We start from the raw sequence: 17,614 nt of genomic DNA, 5'->3' as shown, positions 1-17,614 counted from the left end.
CCCCCTAAGTTTGAAAGGCAAATATGACTTTGTCGGAATTTGAACTCAGAGCTAAAAAGCCGGAAGAAATGCCGCTAAGCATTCTGCTCGCTCGCCGCCATAGAGTTGGAATATAATAATAAAACTAATAAATGTTTCTACTTCAAGCACACGGCCAGAAATTTGCGGAGTTAATGTTAAACGATTAATATCGCTTCAATAATTAAGTGGTACTCCAGTTTATCGAATCTGGAAAGATGAAAGGTAAAGTTGACCTCGGCGAGATTTGAACTCAACACAAAGAACCAGAATATAACAAAACTAATAATTGTTTCTGTGGAGGTGTGTGGCTTAGCTGTTAGAGGTGTTGCACTCATGATCGTAAGATAGTGGTTTCGATTCCTCGGCCGAGCAATGTGTTGTTTTCTTAAGCAAAGCGTTTCATTTCATGTTGCTCTAAGTTCACTCAGCAGGCAAAAGTGAGTAAATCCTGCAACCGGCTTCCCGCCCAAGAGGTGAATATATTCGCTGCAAAAACTGGGAAACCGGCCCTATGACTCTTATACGACTTGGAAAGGATCTTTATCCCTAATAATTGTTTCTAACATAAGCACAAGCCCAGAAATTTACGGGGAAGGATTTGTCGATTAACATAATTCCAGTACGTAACTGGTATTTTATTTTTATCGATCCCAGAAATTTGAAAGTCAAAGCTGACCTCAGCGAGATTTGAACTCAGAACGTAAAAGACTGAAATATAATAAAAATAATATTCAGAATGATTTGTTTGTGTTCTATTTGTGTCACTAGGTTTGGAAGTTTTAAAACAATAATATCCAGAGTTGTAACATCGTAAATTTCTTTCGTATCTTTGATGACAGTTGTGTGCCAGACAGACTTGGACAATTGAATGAATAGATGTTCTTGCTGATACGACCCAGTAAAGCTTTCAGAAAAAGCATGTACTCATAAACAACGACACACTTTCAATTGTTGAAAGGACTGTGACATAAAACATGTTGACCATAAATTGCAACTGACCACATTGCAGATAACAAGACACTTAATAAATAGACAGGCGGAAATAAGGGTACGAGTTAACTTGCTAAAAGAAAATTTTTCTCTCAATGGCCAGCGTATATTTCATTCGTCGGGTAGAAGTTTTTGTCAGTCTCCAGTAGGGGTGACGATAAAGCTATAAATCTATCTATCTATCTTCTATCTTCCTTCTATATTAGTAAAATTGGTTTGGTAAAACTGACATGTCAGTCTGCTATAGTCGCTAAAATCACCTTCCTTCCCTCGACTAGCCCTAGAAAGATTTTAGCGTTCCAATAAATAATAAATAAATGAAGAATATGACGCTGATTGTCTGCTGGTATCTGTGTGTGTGTGTGTGTGTGTAACTGTACGACACTGTATTTGAGTGTGTATGTGTAACTGTATTTGTGTGTGCGCGTAATTGTATGAGACTGCGTGTGTGTGTGTGTGCGCGTAACTGTATGAGAATACTTCGTGTTATTTTTTTCGGTTCTATACGTTTTCAGCTCAAATTCCGCCGAAGTTGACTTTGCCTTTCATCGTTTAGGAGTCAATAAAATAAAATAGCAGTTCAATAGTGGAGTCGATGTAATTGACTGACTTCACCACCTAAAACTACCGGCCTTGTGCCAAAATTTAAAATCATTATTATCATTATTGTTAAAAGTGAGTTGATTAGCAAACTCGGCATTGCGTCGTCCTTGTGGTATTTCATTCTGCCTGTCTTTGCATCCTCAGTTTGGATACCCAACATTTTAAGCCCTGAAACAGAAAATGCGATGAGTTTTTTTGCATTTGATAGGCAGAATCATTAGACAGTAAGAAAATATGCTTTGAGATATTTTGTTCCAAGTTTTTACATTTTTTGTTCAAATACTGCCGAAGTCAACTTTATGTTTCATCCTTTCGAGGCCGATAAAACAAAGTACCTGTCAAATATTAGAGTCCATCGTATCGATTAATCCTTTCCCTTCAAAATTGCTGGCCTTATTTCTACATTAGAAGCCATTACTCTTAAAAAAAAAAAAAGTTAACGAAACAGATCCAAAGGTGAGGGTCAGGATTTGGGTTTACACTGGGCAACAAAGAATTCCATATGTCAAACACTTCTGGACATGCATACAAAATCAAAAAACAACACTGCACCCATGACTTTCAGAAACCATTTTTCACGCTCAGAATTGCTGAAGCATGGAATAAACTAGCTGCATCAGTTGTTAGCTGTCGAGGCACTACATCTTTCAAAACTTCCATGCTTCCTGAAATTCGCCAACAATACACCTGATACAACCTTTTTCTTTTCTTTTTTAATTGTAGTGCACCTGAGCACATTATACAACGAATTCATTATTATTATATTATATTACATATGTAGGATATGATGATGAGCCAGAGTTGACGAAATTGATAGGAGTCGAAATCAGTTGTTTACTGTATTATCATCTATAAAAAAGAAAAAAACCAGATGTGTCGGTCCAGGAGAGGAAAAAAAAAGGTCATTTCACTATCGTGTAAGGATCTTTCTGTGTGGTCATGGAAGTTGGTAACTGGAGTAGTTATCTAGTTCATATTTTGCTCTGAACTTCTACTTAGTGCACGCTTTCTCCGTTTCTCTCTCTCTCTCATTGATACGAGTCTTCGAAGACAGTTGCTCCCATAAATACCAAAAGAAAATTTGGGATTTATGTAGGGTCAATGTTGGGAACAAAAACAGGACAGTAGAGACATACAAGGAAACCGAACGAAAACAAATATGGAGGTTCATTAGACCGTAACGAGGGTAACATAGCGAACGCTGGCGAAATATTTTCTTTGACAATATGCAATGTGGTTAACACGTGCAAACAGAATTCTTCGCTTATATGTTTCGGAAAAAAATCTCCAAAAGAATATTATGGATTTTGCTAAAATCATAACGCAAGTTTATGCTCCAAGCTGGTTCTGGATTAAATCTCACCCAAAATTACATGAAGGAGCAAGTAATTTTTGGTATATGGCACATCTAATGCAAGATATGAACCAAGATCATAAAGAAGTTATGGAGAAATCGTTATAAACTAATTCGTATTTTGCCCATCCGGAGAATATTTTACTGACTATGTTAAATGATGGAAGAAGACAAATTAGGGAAGGAACAATTCAGCGAATTATTAAAGCATGCCCCGTGAAGAATTAAGAAATTTCAAACGGCCAAGCAAAATTAATTTTGAAGCACAGGATTATGTTGATTTGATTAACTGGGAAAAGCAAGTTATAACATCCCTCCAGTTTTACGGACCTTTACAAGTGTTGATCGTTTTTAAAGCTCGTTCAGGAACATTAACAGCAATACCTCTTCCCTGTCATAGCCAAGGAGTCGAGCATGGTATCAATTTAGTGACGAAAGCTTGTGAAGTCAGAATAGGCGACGAAAATAGGCACAAATTAATATTAAATGTACGGAAATCAAGACAAAGTTTACCACACTTTGACTGACAAAAGCCAAAGGTCATTTAACTAAATAGTAAATACTATTAATGCGTATTTTATGGTGTTCACTGTTCATGTATTTCGTTTGAAGTTCGTGCATAGTTTTTTTTTTATTGCATATCATAATAGTCATTAAGAATTTACATTTTTTTTTACGTTGAAAGTGCTTTTCGTAATATAGGTTTTTTTTAAAATAAAAAAATTGATACAAACTATATAAGTAAATAAAGATTCCAATAATTGTTTTTTTTTTTTTTTCAGGTGGGGGAGAGGTTGCATGTAATTTATAAAAAGTTATATAGGTAATATTTAATCAGTACAAAGTTAAATACATTAAGACAAGTTTACAGTTCCTTACGTTTTCGGTATTCAAAACGCAGAATTAGATGGGGGGGGGGGGGGCTATGCGAGGTTGGGGGTGGTCGCATACTTTTTAAAATTTGTTAATTTCTTTCTCACACCAAGCAGTATGTAGAATCAGAATATAACATTTCGAACACCTCCTAATACACACATGCACAAGAACATACATGTAAGCATATAAGCATAAATACGCCACGCCCATACATTTGTATATGTATGTTCACACGCGTACATATATACAAGCACACAAACACATACATAGGGCGGCCTAGAGTTTGGATTCGTGGAAAGAGAACTTAAAAAAAGAATTGATTTAAATATCCTAAGTGACACTAAATACTTAAATCGGTGACCTTTAACCTCTCAGTAATATAACTGTTTCGACTGCACGATCTTTGAACTTGCTTTAGATGTTATCACAAATGAATTTGATTTTTCCCTTTCAGTGTATTGATAACTGGATTGAATTGTATAAACTACTCATTCAGATAGCCCCAGGGAAAAAAAAAATCAAGGGCGTAGGAGTGGCTGTGTGGTAAGTAGCTTGCTTACCAACCACATCGTTCCGGGTTCAGTCCCACTGCGTGGCATCTTGGGCAAGTGTCTTCTATTATAGCCTCGGGCCGACGAAAGCCTTGTGAGTGGATTTGGTAGACGGAAACTGAATGAAGTCCGTCGTATATATATGTGTGTTTGTCCCCCCAACATCACTTGACAACCGATTTCGTGTTCCCTAAGTTTACAATGCTGGATGAGGCTGAAATATGCACACAACGTTTTCTGCCTACTCCATTCAACAGTGAAAGAACAAGGTGCCGTTTTCAGAAACCTGTAATTACTATAGATATATCGGCTTCCAAGCCAGAGTGAATACAAGGACATGTTGTGGAACCAATAAACTTTATTTTCAGCAACAAACCAAAATGACAAACAGTTAATTTATGTTACCTTATAAAATACATCGATGGAACTGAAATGAATCCGATGCCAACATAATTCTTGAATTGTCCTCTAATTAATGGCGTGTTCCAAAATGTCCCATAGAATGTTCGAATTTACCTCTCTGGGACAAATATATAACATAAGATCTATATTAACTTTGTTGAACCTTCCTTCTATATTAAACTCCACCCTACGAGTCCTGGGGCGCATGAAAGATTCTACCTACTTTGTTAAGTTGATGAGATCAAAGTTGTTGTAGATCAACCTAAGTCATCTCTGTGATCAAAAATACTCCAACGTGGCCACCTCAGTTGTTGATTCTGGATTTTGACATACAACACAAGTGTACTCCCGACTTTGTTTCCTCGTAACTTCATAACTTCAGAAAATTGGATAAATTTCAATGAAATTCTCTACAAATACGCTCCAGATGGTGTAGATTCCGATTCTATCAGAATTTGATGTGAAAAAAAAAAAAAAAAAAAAATCAGCAGGTGAGAAGAGTTTTGGAAAATTCACTCGAATTGGCTTTGTTTCCCTATAACTTTAACAAAAATTGCTATTTTTTAATGAAATTTGTTTAATGAAAACAAATATCTTTCAAAGTGTGTAGACTACGATTATATAGAAATTTAATATGAAAAAAAAAATTTGGTGTGCTTGTACACATACATACTGACGCGAGTCATTTATATATACAAAAGCTATGAATACTGCCCCCTCTTTCACGCCCAGCATATAAATAAAAAGCAAAAGAAAAAAAACAAGACATAACTCTCTCGTTGTTACAAATTTAATTGGAACTCTACGATATCTGATGATCTCTCATGGCAACCTCCCACATATATATAACATAGATATAAAAAAAATATGCTCCTGAAGTCCAGTCTTTCTCTTCAGGGCTAGAAAATACAACTGTGTGAACAGTAGTTCACTCTCTCTACGTATCTAAAGGGCAATGTATAATCATAAACGCGAAATCCCGTCTGTCCGTTCGTCCGAGACCCCTGTATCTCAGTCTACATTTGCACTCCAGAGACATTACACCTTCTTGGAATCAGGATGATCCCGGGGTTGAGAATCTGCCCTTCATTTGGTTCTTGAACATCCAGCATTGGGATCAGGTCTGGATGAGGATTTGTTACATGCTAACAGTTGAAAATTCGGATCTTTTTTAAAACGGGGGCCACATTTTTCATTAATGTTTTACGTAGTGTTTTTGGTAGCGAAAGACTTTCAAACTTCGTATACTTATCTATTTTGTGTTATAGAACAGAAAAATATTTTTGTATTCGAATTTATTTCATGTAAAAAATTGTCTTATTTCGATAATTTCAACCAATCACTGACAAGTATTCAGTTGTTTACATTTACTCCTTTGGCTCACTAAGCGATGTAAAGCGTATTTAATCTCCATACCTTCGTTTTATTTGCTTTTTTCATTTTAAATTTGCTTTAACCCTAACCCTAACCCTAACCTTAACCCTAACCCTAGGATTAGGGTTAGGGTTAGGGTTAATTGTTTCAGAATCGTTTGTTTATGTAGTCGGCACTTAATGTATATCGGCTGAATGGACGTCAGTGATTGGTTGAAATTACAGAAATACGACAACTTTAACATGGAATAATTTATGGATTTCTTTTTTTTTAAAGAAGACTAAGAGAAAAAGATGTTTTATATGACACATTCTACCAGTGTTCCAAGTTTCAAAGTGTTTCGTTAATGAAAAATGTGGCCCCCGTTTTAAAAAAGATCCCATCTTTTTCTCTTAGTCTTCTTAAAAAAAAAAGAAATCCATAAATTATTCCATGTTAAAGTTGTCGTATTTCTGTAATTTCAACCAATCACTGACGTCCATTCAGCCGATATACATTAAGTGCCGACTACATAAACAAACGATTCTGAAACAATTAACCCTAACCCTAGGGTTAGGGTTAGGGTTAGGGTTAAAGCAAATTTAAAATGAAAAAAGCAAATAAAACGAAGAATCGTTTGTTTATGTAGTCGGCACTTAATGTATATCGGTTGAATGGACGTCAGTGATTGGTTGAAATTATCGAAATAACACAATTTTTTACATGAAATAAATTCGAATACAAAAATATTTTTCTGTTCTATAACACAAAATAGATAAGTATACGAAGTTTGAAAGTCTTTCGGTACCAAAAACACTACGTAAAACATTAATGAAAAATGTGGCCCCCGTTTTAAAAAAGATCCGAAAATTCAAACTTTAAAACAACTCCAAAATTTTGTGAATTTACAAGTTTTTCATTTAAACTGAATTTAAAGTAATACCATATTGGTAAGGTACCAATAAATGTTTTATCATTGCTGTCTTTAGTCTTGGACCACAGGAACTAGCTTAAAAGCCGCACTCCGTCTGTATTAAGGCGAAGCTGCTGCCATACTGCTCCTCACACAAATATCCCTAGAGAGCAAAATCTTACCAATATGCTCCAATCACTGACTAACAATTTCTTCTCTTTGTTTCTCTTGACTGCAGCAATGGCTTTTATTCTTCTAAACAAGCAGGCTACATACTATCCCTTCTCTGATCCACTCTGTGCACCCGCCTTTTCTCTCTTCGCATTGACTCACCCCTGCACACTCTCGCACAAAACATTTCTGTTCAATTTTCATTCCATTTTTAAAACTGAAATCTTCTGGAACTGCCTCTCCATCCCACATTTATTCAACAGATGCCAACTTACAGACGTTCAAATTGAACATCAACCGCAGCTTGGGTATTAACCAGTTCGAAAGGAGTTGCTAAAGGCAGTTTCCTCTCTTTCGTTAGTAATAAATAAAAAAGTGGATGGTCCCCGTTGCAAGATGCTTTCGAGTACAAGCCATATACGAAGTATTAATGATGTGAGGAAGTCGCCTGAGTCCCAGGGCTATGACACATGACATACACAGGCAGAGAGAGAGAGAGAAACTGTGTGACAGAAAGAGAGAGAGAGAGAGAAGCAGTGTGTGACAGAAAGAGAGAGAGAGGGAGAAGGAAATAAGGGAGAAAGAGGGGAGGGGAGAGAAATACTTGAAGATAGGCATAGATACACTGTAATGAGAAAGCAATGATAATTCTATAAAAATCATTTGCAAATAAGAGGTCTACGACAAAACCCTATTAATATGTGAAATGTTTGTCAGGGAAACGTTTTGCTTTTGGCATACCTACACAAGTGTGCTCATCTCAACTTTCTTTCTTCCTAACTTTCAGAAAAATGTATATTCCGATTATATAGGAATTTGCGAAACATTTTTTGCAGGAGAGGGGAAGGAATTTTGGATAATTTATATGAATCGACTTTGTTTCCTCACAACTTTCAAAAAAATAGATATTTTTTAAGGAAATTTTCTACAAATACCTTCCAAAGTGGTGGTTCGTGAATCGGTGCCGGTCCGCGAACCATCAGCTACCGGTACGCGGCGAGTTTCCAGAAAAGAAAGAAACGTTATAAAATGCTTATGTAATATTGTATTATTTGTTTACAAAATAAATATAAGATAAAAAAAAATTGTCAACTTTTATTATATTCATTATATATATTTGTTTCCGGAACATTGGAAAAGAAAAATTGCCGGCACGCCACATCAGATAGTTTGAGAAGCACTGTTGTTGATGTTGTTGTTGTTGGCACTCCGTCGCTTACGACGTCGAGGGTTCCAGTTGATCCGATCAGAGGAACAGCCTGCTCGTGAAATTAACGTGCAAGTGGCTGAGCACTCCACAGACACTTGTACCCTTAACGTAGTTCTCGGGGATATTCAGCATGACAAAGTGTGACAAGGCTGACCCTTTGAATTACAGGTACAGCAGAAACAGGAAGTAAGAGTGAGAGAAAGTTGTGGTGGAAGAGTACAGCAGGGTTCGCCACCATCCCTTGCCGGAGCCTCGTGGAACTTTAAGTGTTTTCGCTCAATAAACACTCACAACGCCCAGTCTGGGAATCGAAACCGCGATCCTATGACCGCGAGTCCGCTGCCCTAACCACTGGGCCATTGCGCCTCCACTGTACTGTTGTAGATAACGATTAAACCTGAATTTTATGCAAAAAAAAAAAAAAAAAGAGAGAGAGAGAAATAGGTGGGCGCGCACACAAACATACCGACCACAGCATAATCTTTTATGAAATTTCGAGTTTCGTTTTGTAGATATATACGTGATGGGTGTATGTAGTAAAGGCGCGAGGCTTAGCGGTTAGGGTATTTGACTCACGTTCGTAAGGTTGTGAGTTCAATTCTTGTGTCCTTGAGCAAGACACTTTATTTCACATCGCTTCAGTTCACTCAGTTGGCAAAAATGAGTAGCACCTGTAATTCAAAGGGGGCAGCCTTGCTACTGTCTGCGTCACACTGAATCTCCCTGAGAACTACGTTTAGAGTATGCGTGTCTGTGGAGTGCTCAGCCACTTGCACGTTAAATTCACGAGCTGGCTGTTCTGTCGATGAGATCAACTGGAACACTCGTCGTTGTAACTGACGGAGTGCCAATTCAGTCAGTATGTGTTATTTCTTTACTACCCACAAGGGGCTACACACAGAGGGGACAAACGGATTAAAATCGATTATATCGACCCCAGTGCGTAACTGGTACTTATTTAATCGACCCCGAAAGGATGAAAGGCAAAGTCGACTTCGGCGGAATTTGAACTCAGAACGTAGCGGGCAGACGAAATACCGCTAAGCATGTCGCCCGGTGTGCTAACGATTCTGCCATCAATTTCTTTTTACACATTAAATTTTGATATAATTACAATATACACCATCTGAAAAGTAATGGTTGAAATTTTCTTTAAAAATTGCCCATTTTTCTGAAAGTTACGAGGAAACAAAGTCGGAGCGAGTGCATACTTGTATAGGTATGCCTTGCTTTTGTAATTTTCCTGTAATTTTTCGAAAACTTTTATTTTTCCTCTCGATATTTGAAGTTCAAATCGTCCCCAAACTATGACTACTATATAATTTGTAGTCGATACACGCGAGTAGAACTCATCCCTTTTTATTAACAATCGATTTTGGTATTTTTTTTTTCGACTTTGTCAGAAGAGGAAGAACAGTGACCATTACTCTTTTTTTAGGGATTCCAAGACTGGCAGAAGGAAAGAATATGAGCTGGCCTGAATCTTTGCAACAGTATGGAATGTTAACCCATAAAGCGCTGGGATTCGCACTCACATAGTATGGACTGCTGCGCACATTTTATGAAAATGAGACTACCATGCACACATAAAAAACAAAAAAATAGTTAAACTATCTTCTTAGTATATAATGGTGGCAAGTTTTACATCATCTGAGAAGTCATTAGTTGAACTATTAGTTCTCTTGTATTCTGGGGGTATCGGAGCGTTTGAGTGACATTAGATCCCCAACAAACGCCCATAAATTAAATGCATCTATCTGGGCCACGTTCGTGGCCTGTCGATCTGTGCCTGAGGGCCAGAATTGTGGCCCGTCGCGCTTTATGTGTTAAAGCAGCCAAAAGACGGCCGGGGAGATTTAGTCTGGGCGACAAATTAAATTTACCAGCCATTGAATAATGAAAAAAAAAAAAAATCTTAAAAAAATGTTATGGATTAGCTCTTCAAAGTCCTATACCTTATAGAAAAGGAAAAGGTTACAGAAATAAGAAACAAGAGTTGTAAAAACAAACTGAAATTTTTGGAAAAAATTGTTTAAATTCAGAATCGTAATTTCATGTTTTACAAGAAAAAGAAGAAAAATATGAGGGGGGGGGGGGCACTACACTTTTCCTTTCTCATAAGCATTGGTTCTTAACTAGTTTTTACCTATTATTTTACTCTGGTGGACCCCCATAGCCACTCGATATTTAACAACTAGTTTTACTGATACTTCTTAAAAAATTTCTATTTTGTATTTCATATATTCTGTGTAAGTTTGCAATAGCATTCACTGAAAGAACATATTTCAGTGGCTGGACATTAGAAAACGAAACCTAGAAAGAAACCTAGCTGTGCCTAAATACACCTAAAGTAAAATTTCTTCATGAACCCTTAAACTACTACTGTGGATCCCTCGTTTATTAGTTTGGTTGCGAGGACCCATGTAAAGTCTTATATGGACCACCATGCACTTCTGATTGAGAGGATGGAATTTCGAGGAACAGCTATTCTAAAATTCCGCCAAAAATATATCTATCAAAGGCGGCAGATTGACAAACTCGTTAAAGCATCGGGAAAATGCCTTGCAGAATTTTTACCGGCTGAGTTCAAATCACACCGAGGTCAATCCAATAAAGTACTCATCGAATACTGAGATTGGTGGTATCAACAGTTTTCAAAAAGAAAAAGGAAACAAAAAAGGCCTTATGCTCATAACAGAAAAAGAGGGGAACAAGAGTTTTCCCCTAGTGTGATTTATAATTGAGTGTGCAAGCCTCTATTCTTATCTATTTACTGATTTTCTTTCTTTTTCTTTTTTTTTTTTAAATCCACTTTGTTACTTGTGTAAATTAATTTGTAAGTAAAAGTTAAACAAATGCTAATTGAACTGAAATAAAACCCAGGAAATATATGATTTCGGTTGCATGAAAACTACAATAAAATATAAAAATTTGTTCATACAGACATGCAGTCACTCGAATATACACTGAAGTATAAAGATATACACAAACAATACCAAAATATGCTTGGTATACATATAGACACACACATACACAAAATTAGATATGCATTAGCACTTATCAAAACATTCACAAGTTTAAAGATATACACTCATATAAATACCGGCGCGCACACACATTGTACAGACATCAAAAACTCTCTAAAGTTACATAAACACAAACATAATACTTAAAGACACAACACCCATATTCAGGTACCCTCTCTCTCTCTCCATCCTTCTCTCTCGAACACACACATATATACACGCGTATACATGCAATACATGTTTTTCAAAGGCTGTCTGTATGTAAGTATAAGTACACACAGCGAAAGATAACGAGAAATGATAAATGACAATGATGATCACGATGGTAATGACAATTTCAATGAAATCAATCCGCTCAACACTCAGGAAAAAAAGACAAACAGAAAAAACATCAGTAGACGACGACAATGGTAATGATGATGGTAGTGGTGGTGGTGATGATGACGGTGGAGTTGGTGACGATTGCGTTGGTGACAGTGGGTTTTTAGATGATCGTGGTGGCGGTGGTGGAGTAGGTGACGGTGGTGGTAGGAGGTACACGGAATCACATCCGTGTATTTTGTGTATTTTTAATCTCGTCGTGAAATAAGGCCAATTGAGGACTTTTTTGATAGTTTGGGTTGAAGATCGAAATAGCCGGCGAGTCCAACTTTCATGCCACCTTAAGTATGGATATAGAGTCTCACAGAGCTGGAGCTCAATCTTATACTATCCTATGTCCTATGTAAGCAATGGTTTGCTATCAATAAATAAATACTATAAACCTCGTGCATTGGTTTTCCAGAGGGCTTTATAAAGTTTCTTACAGTTTGGATTTTCAATAAAATCGTATGTTAAAGTCTTGTTATGTCACAGTGCTGGGCACTTCATTCGGAATTATTTCAGTCAATTGAAAATTACCTGCAATAGTTTAATCGTCCTATCCAGGTGTTGAGAGGGAAAATCTTGACTTTTACGCGCTTAGTGCCTTAAAATCTATCGGTCTCTTTCCAAGAGTTGAAGCGGCCAACAGATTATCATCTCATGAATTGTGAGTTCAAATCCACGGCGGGCGGTTTCTTGTTTGTGTCACGATTCCCCCCCCCCTAACTGTCGGAAATAAACACGAAAACTTCTGAGAAACTTACTGATGATTCATTGGCGTCTCATTCATGGAAAAGACAAACATTTAGAAATATGGGTGGGAAAAATAAAAAAAATAAAAATTTCTTGTTAAAAAAAATCGTGACCCGAAGGAAAAATGAAATGCGATAAAATTAAAAATAGAAAAAGGGAAATAAACATTGAATAGGAGAGAAAGAAAACATACATACGTAAATATGTACGTGTGTGTAAATTGTATATACTTACAAACATACATATATCAGTGTGTGTGCGCGCGCGTATATATATATCTATATCTATAGATATATATATATCTATATCTATATCTATCTATATATATATATATATATCTATATATATATATATATATATATATCTATATATATATATATATATATATCTATATATATATATATATATATATCTATATATATATATATATATATATCTATATATATATATATATATATATCTATATATATATATATATATATATCTATATATATATATATATATATATCTATATATATATATATATATATATCTATATATATATATATCTATATATCTATATATATATATATCTATATATCTATATATATATATATCTATATATATCTATATATATATATATATATATATATATATATATATATATATATATATATATATATATATATATATAGATATATATATATGTGTGTGTGTGTGTATAGAAGGGGTAGAAGGTTGAACAGGGGTAAAGGCCTGTTTGGCAAAGTTGTAGAAAAGGGTACAGTTATAGGTGAAAAATTGAAGGATTGTAGTGAGAGCGAAAGGGGGAGCGAAAGTTTGTGTAGAGTTAATAGAAGTGGGGAGAAAGAGAAAGCATGAAAAGGAGGAACCAAGATTAAAAAAAAAAAAGAATGAACGCGATAGGGGTAAAAGGAAGAGGAGAGATAAAGTATATGACATAAATAGGCATTGAAAGAGAGGGAAAGTTATAGACTGTGTGAGTGAGTGACGAACTGAATGAGAAATAGACTTGAGGGTGAGTGTAATAAAGAAAAATGTGTGAAAAACGACGAAGTGGGAGTAGAGTGAGAGAGAGAGAGACGAAGATATATTGACAAAGAGAGTGAGTGAGAGGGAAATATAAAAGTGAGAGGGGGTAGAAAAAAAGAAAGAGTGAGAGAAAGAGATATGAGTGAATGTAGAAGGAGAGTGCGATAAAGCGAAACAAATAAACATACAAAAAATAATAGAGGAGAGATATACATAAATACAACGAAGAAGAAGAAGGAAGGAAATAGATAGAAAGTTATAATTAGAGAAAGAGAAAGAAGAAAATTAAGTAGAAGTCGGCTGAAGTCAATCTGTTGCCTTGTCACACATAGTGACACTCACGCTAGAGTTCACTTAACCGGAGACCGTGAAAGTTATATTTCCTTGTGACTTGAACCATGGACAACAACGGGATGAAAGACATCTCCAAGACTGCCATTTCCACCAACGAAGACAGAAACAAAACTTCACAGACAATCTCCGACGCAGCCAATGCAACAGCATTGCTGGCATTAATGGAGAAGACCGGCTTCAGTATGATGCAGGAAAATGGTCAAAGGAAATTCGGTCCTCCACCCGGCTGGACCGGCCCTCCTCCGTCTCGGGGCTGTGAAGTTTTCATTGGTAAAATTCCTCGGGACTGTTTTGAAGACGAACTGGTCCCAGTTTTCCAGAAAATCGGTTGCATCTACGAGTTCCGTCTCATGATGGATTTCAGTGGATTCAACCGGGGGTTCGCCTTCGTCATGTACACAGACAAATCCAACGCTCGCACGGCCATCAAAGAACTCAATAACTTCCAGATTCGAAAGGGCCGTTTCTTGGGAGTGTGCGCCAGTGTGGACAACTGCCGGCTGTTTGTAGGCGGTATCCCTAAAATGAAACAGAAAGAGGAGATCCTCAACGAAATGAGGAAAATCACCGATGGTGTAGCTGATGTTATAGTTTATCCAAGCGTGCATGACAAGAGCAAGAACAGAGGATTCGCTTTCGTGGAGTACGAGAGTCATCGGGCGGCGGCTATGGCTCGAAGGAAGCTGATCCCTGGTCGTATTCAGCTGTGGGGCCAAAATATTGCTGTAGACTGGGCAGAACCGGAGCAAGATGTGGACGAGGAAATAATGGCTACAGTAAGTTTTAAATTATTTAGGAGTAATGTGTTCTTGGTTTTCAATTCTTTCATTTAAGAACAAAAATCATTATCGTCATCTCTTTGACTATTTCATTTATATTTATGTATATCATATCTCTCTCTCTCTCTCTCTCTCTCTCTCCATATATATATATATATATATATATATATATATATATATATATATACATATACATATATATATGTCTATACATGTATATATACAAGTGTATATATATGTCTATACATGTATATATACAAGTATATATATGTCCATACATGTATATATACAAGTATATATATATATATATATATATATATATATATATATATATATATATATATATATATATATGTCCATACATGTATATATACAAGTATATATATATATATATATATATATACATGTCTATGCATGTATATATACAAGTATATATATATATATATATATACATGTCTATGCATGTATATATACAAGTATATATATATATATACACATGTCTATGCATGTATATATACAAGTAAATATATATATATATACATACATATATATGTCTATACATGTATATATACAAGTAATATATATATATATGTCTATACATGTATATATACAAGTATATATATATGTCTATACATGTATATATACAAGTATATATATATATATACATATATACACACATGTCTATGCATGTATATATACAAGTAAATATATATATATATATACATACATATATATGTCTATACATGTATATATATACAAGTGTGACGTCTGTACGTAAATATTACGTCTGTATACATGTGTATATATATACGTGCCTGTGTACATGTGTGTCTCTCTCTCTCTATATATATGTATGTGTTTTTATACGTTTGTTTCTCTGTATATACATGTATGTCTACATTCATACACTTATATACACATGAGTACCAAGTGGCTATCTGTTTTCCTATGTGTTCGTTCCGTTGTCTGTAGTTCATTTTTCTAATGTCCTGTACTCTGATGTGCATCTATATACACATGTAGATGTAAGTATGTACATATATGTGTGTATACATGCATATATATTCTTTGTATTATTATATATATATATGTGTGTGTGGGTGTGTGGGGTACCTTTATGTTTGTTTTTTACCCCTCCCGATTTTGTCTTCTCGTATTTTTCAGAAAAATAGGCATTTTTTAATGAAATTTTCTACAAATACATTTCAGATCGTCGTGTATATTATGAATGTATCTACATTTTCTAAAAAAAAAAAATAATAAATAAATGGTTATGATGAGGGGGGGGGGAGTTTCGGATAATTTGCATGCCTACCTCTGTTTCCACTCAGATATATATATTACATGTAATTGTGTGTATATATAAATATGTGTGTGTGTGTGTGTGTATATACATGTGTGTGTGTGTGTGTATATACATGTGTGTGTGTGTATATATATATGTGTGTGTGTATATATATGTGTGTGTGTATATATATATATGTGTGTGTGTGTGTGTATGTGTGTAGATGTGTGTGTATATATATGTGTGTGTGTGTGTGTATATATATGTGTGTGTGTGTGTGTGTATATATATATATGTGTGTGTGTATATATATATGTGTGTATGTGTATATATGTATATATATATATATGTGTGTGTGTATACTTCTATACACACAGACACGCATATGTATATATGTATGTTCACGCTTGTGTGTGTGTGCGCGCGCGTTTATTTGTAACATTTATTCAAAGCTTCCACTGAGTTGAGTCGCTGCTCCGAGATTCTTGCTTCCAGGACATATGTACCGGAGCTGCACATCTCGAAGATTGGAACGGACAGTCATGAATAGTTCCAAGAATTAAAGATGGTTGTTCAAGTTAAATTCTGGGTAAAATTTTCAGATTAACACCCGCACAATTTTCACTAGAGTGTTAGGGTTAGGGTTTTAGGGTCAGAGTTAGGGTTTTGGGAGTCAGGGTTAGGGTTTTAGGGTTAATTTTAGGGTTAGGGTTAGAGTTTCAAATTCACTAGTAAGCACAAAGAACACATACATATGTAAACCAGTGTATGTAAACTATGCAATGTAATACAACCATGGACCTGTATTAATCTTTATTTTATATAAGTGGCATTGATTTTGACTTGAAAAATTATTTAGATCACACACACACACACATTCAGTCATTAGACAGTGGCCATGCTGGGGCACCGCCTCGAAGACTTTTTAGTCGAATGAAGACCCCCCCCCCCCCCCCCCGGTACTTTTTTTTTGAAGTCCGGTACTTACTCTATCGGTCTTTTGCCGAACCGCTAAGTTATGGGGAGGTAAACACACCAATACCAGTTGTCAAGCGGTGGTGGTGGAGGACAAGCACATACACATGTATATACGACGAGCTTTTCTCTCTCTCTCTCTCGCTATATATATATATATATATAATATTAGGGATAAAATCCAAAATTACAGGTAAAAACGCAATTAATATGTGACTGGATTTTCATCGATGAGTTCATGAACCTTGGTTCTTTTCACTAAAACTATATATATATATATATATATATATATATATATATATATATATATATATTTGTGTGTGTGTGTATGAAAACATGTCTGTCTTGTGCATATGTGTGGACGCAAGCACGTTCAGTGAATAAGAAGTTTGTTTGGGAATCACGAGGAGCCATGGTCTTCGACACTGCTTGATCCATGCAAACTGGAGAAGCCTGTCGGCTCTTTTGTTCCTATGAGTGCATCCAGACGGTTTTGTCAAAAAATCGTGTCATGTTGATTTCTGTGTACGAATTAGGTTCAGAGTACAAGTGCCAATGATATAAATCACTTAGGCAATAATTGAATAAGTGGGCGGTTCACTT

At 35.7% G+C, this 17,614-nt stretch overlaps 1 protein-coding gene and 1 long non-coding RNA gene across 5 annotated transcripts in view; one reads left to right on the top strand and one right to left on the bottom strand.

The window, feature by feature from the left end:
* Window positions 1-378: 378 nt before the first annotated feature.
* On the bottom strand, window positions 379-3,437 carry LOC128248288 (uncharacterized). Its single transcript, XR_008264524.2, has 2 exons — window positions 3,299-3,437; window positions 379-1,782 (listed from the first exon to the last, which is right to left on the bottom strand). It is a non-coding gene; the product is annotated as an uncharacterized LOC128248288 (long non-coding RNA).
* A 9,813-nt stretch (window positions 3,438-13,250) lies between these two features.
* Window positions 13,251-17,614, top strand: part of LOC106871126 (putative RNA-binding protein 46) — a 75,204-nt gene continuing 70,840 nt past the window's right edge. For 3 of the 4 annotated variants that reach the window (XM_089354802.1, XM_089354799.1, XM_089354801.1), the window contains exon 1: window positions 13,773-14,748. In XM_089354802.1, the coding sequence (XP_089210928.1) occupies window positions 14,017-14,748 (732 nt within the window). In that variant the 5' untranslated portion in view covers window positions 13,773-14,016. Of the gene's footprint in view, window positions 14,749-17,614 lie in introns of all 4 variants that reach the window. The other variant, XM_089354800.1, reaches the window with a different exon arrangement.

This window comes from Octopus bimaculoides, chromosome 7 (genome assembly GCF_046866305.1).
Source record: "Octopus bimaculoides isolate indiv1 chromosome 7, ASM4686630v1, whole genome shotgun sequence".
Classification (NCBI taxonomy): domain Eukaryota; kingdom Metazoa; phylum Mollusca; class Cephalopoda; order Octopoda; family Octopodidae; genus Octopus; species Octopus bimaculoides.
The sequence above is the reverse complement of the archived record's forward strand: the minus strand, read 5'-3'. Positions and strand labels throughout refer to the sequence as shown.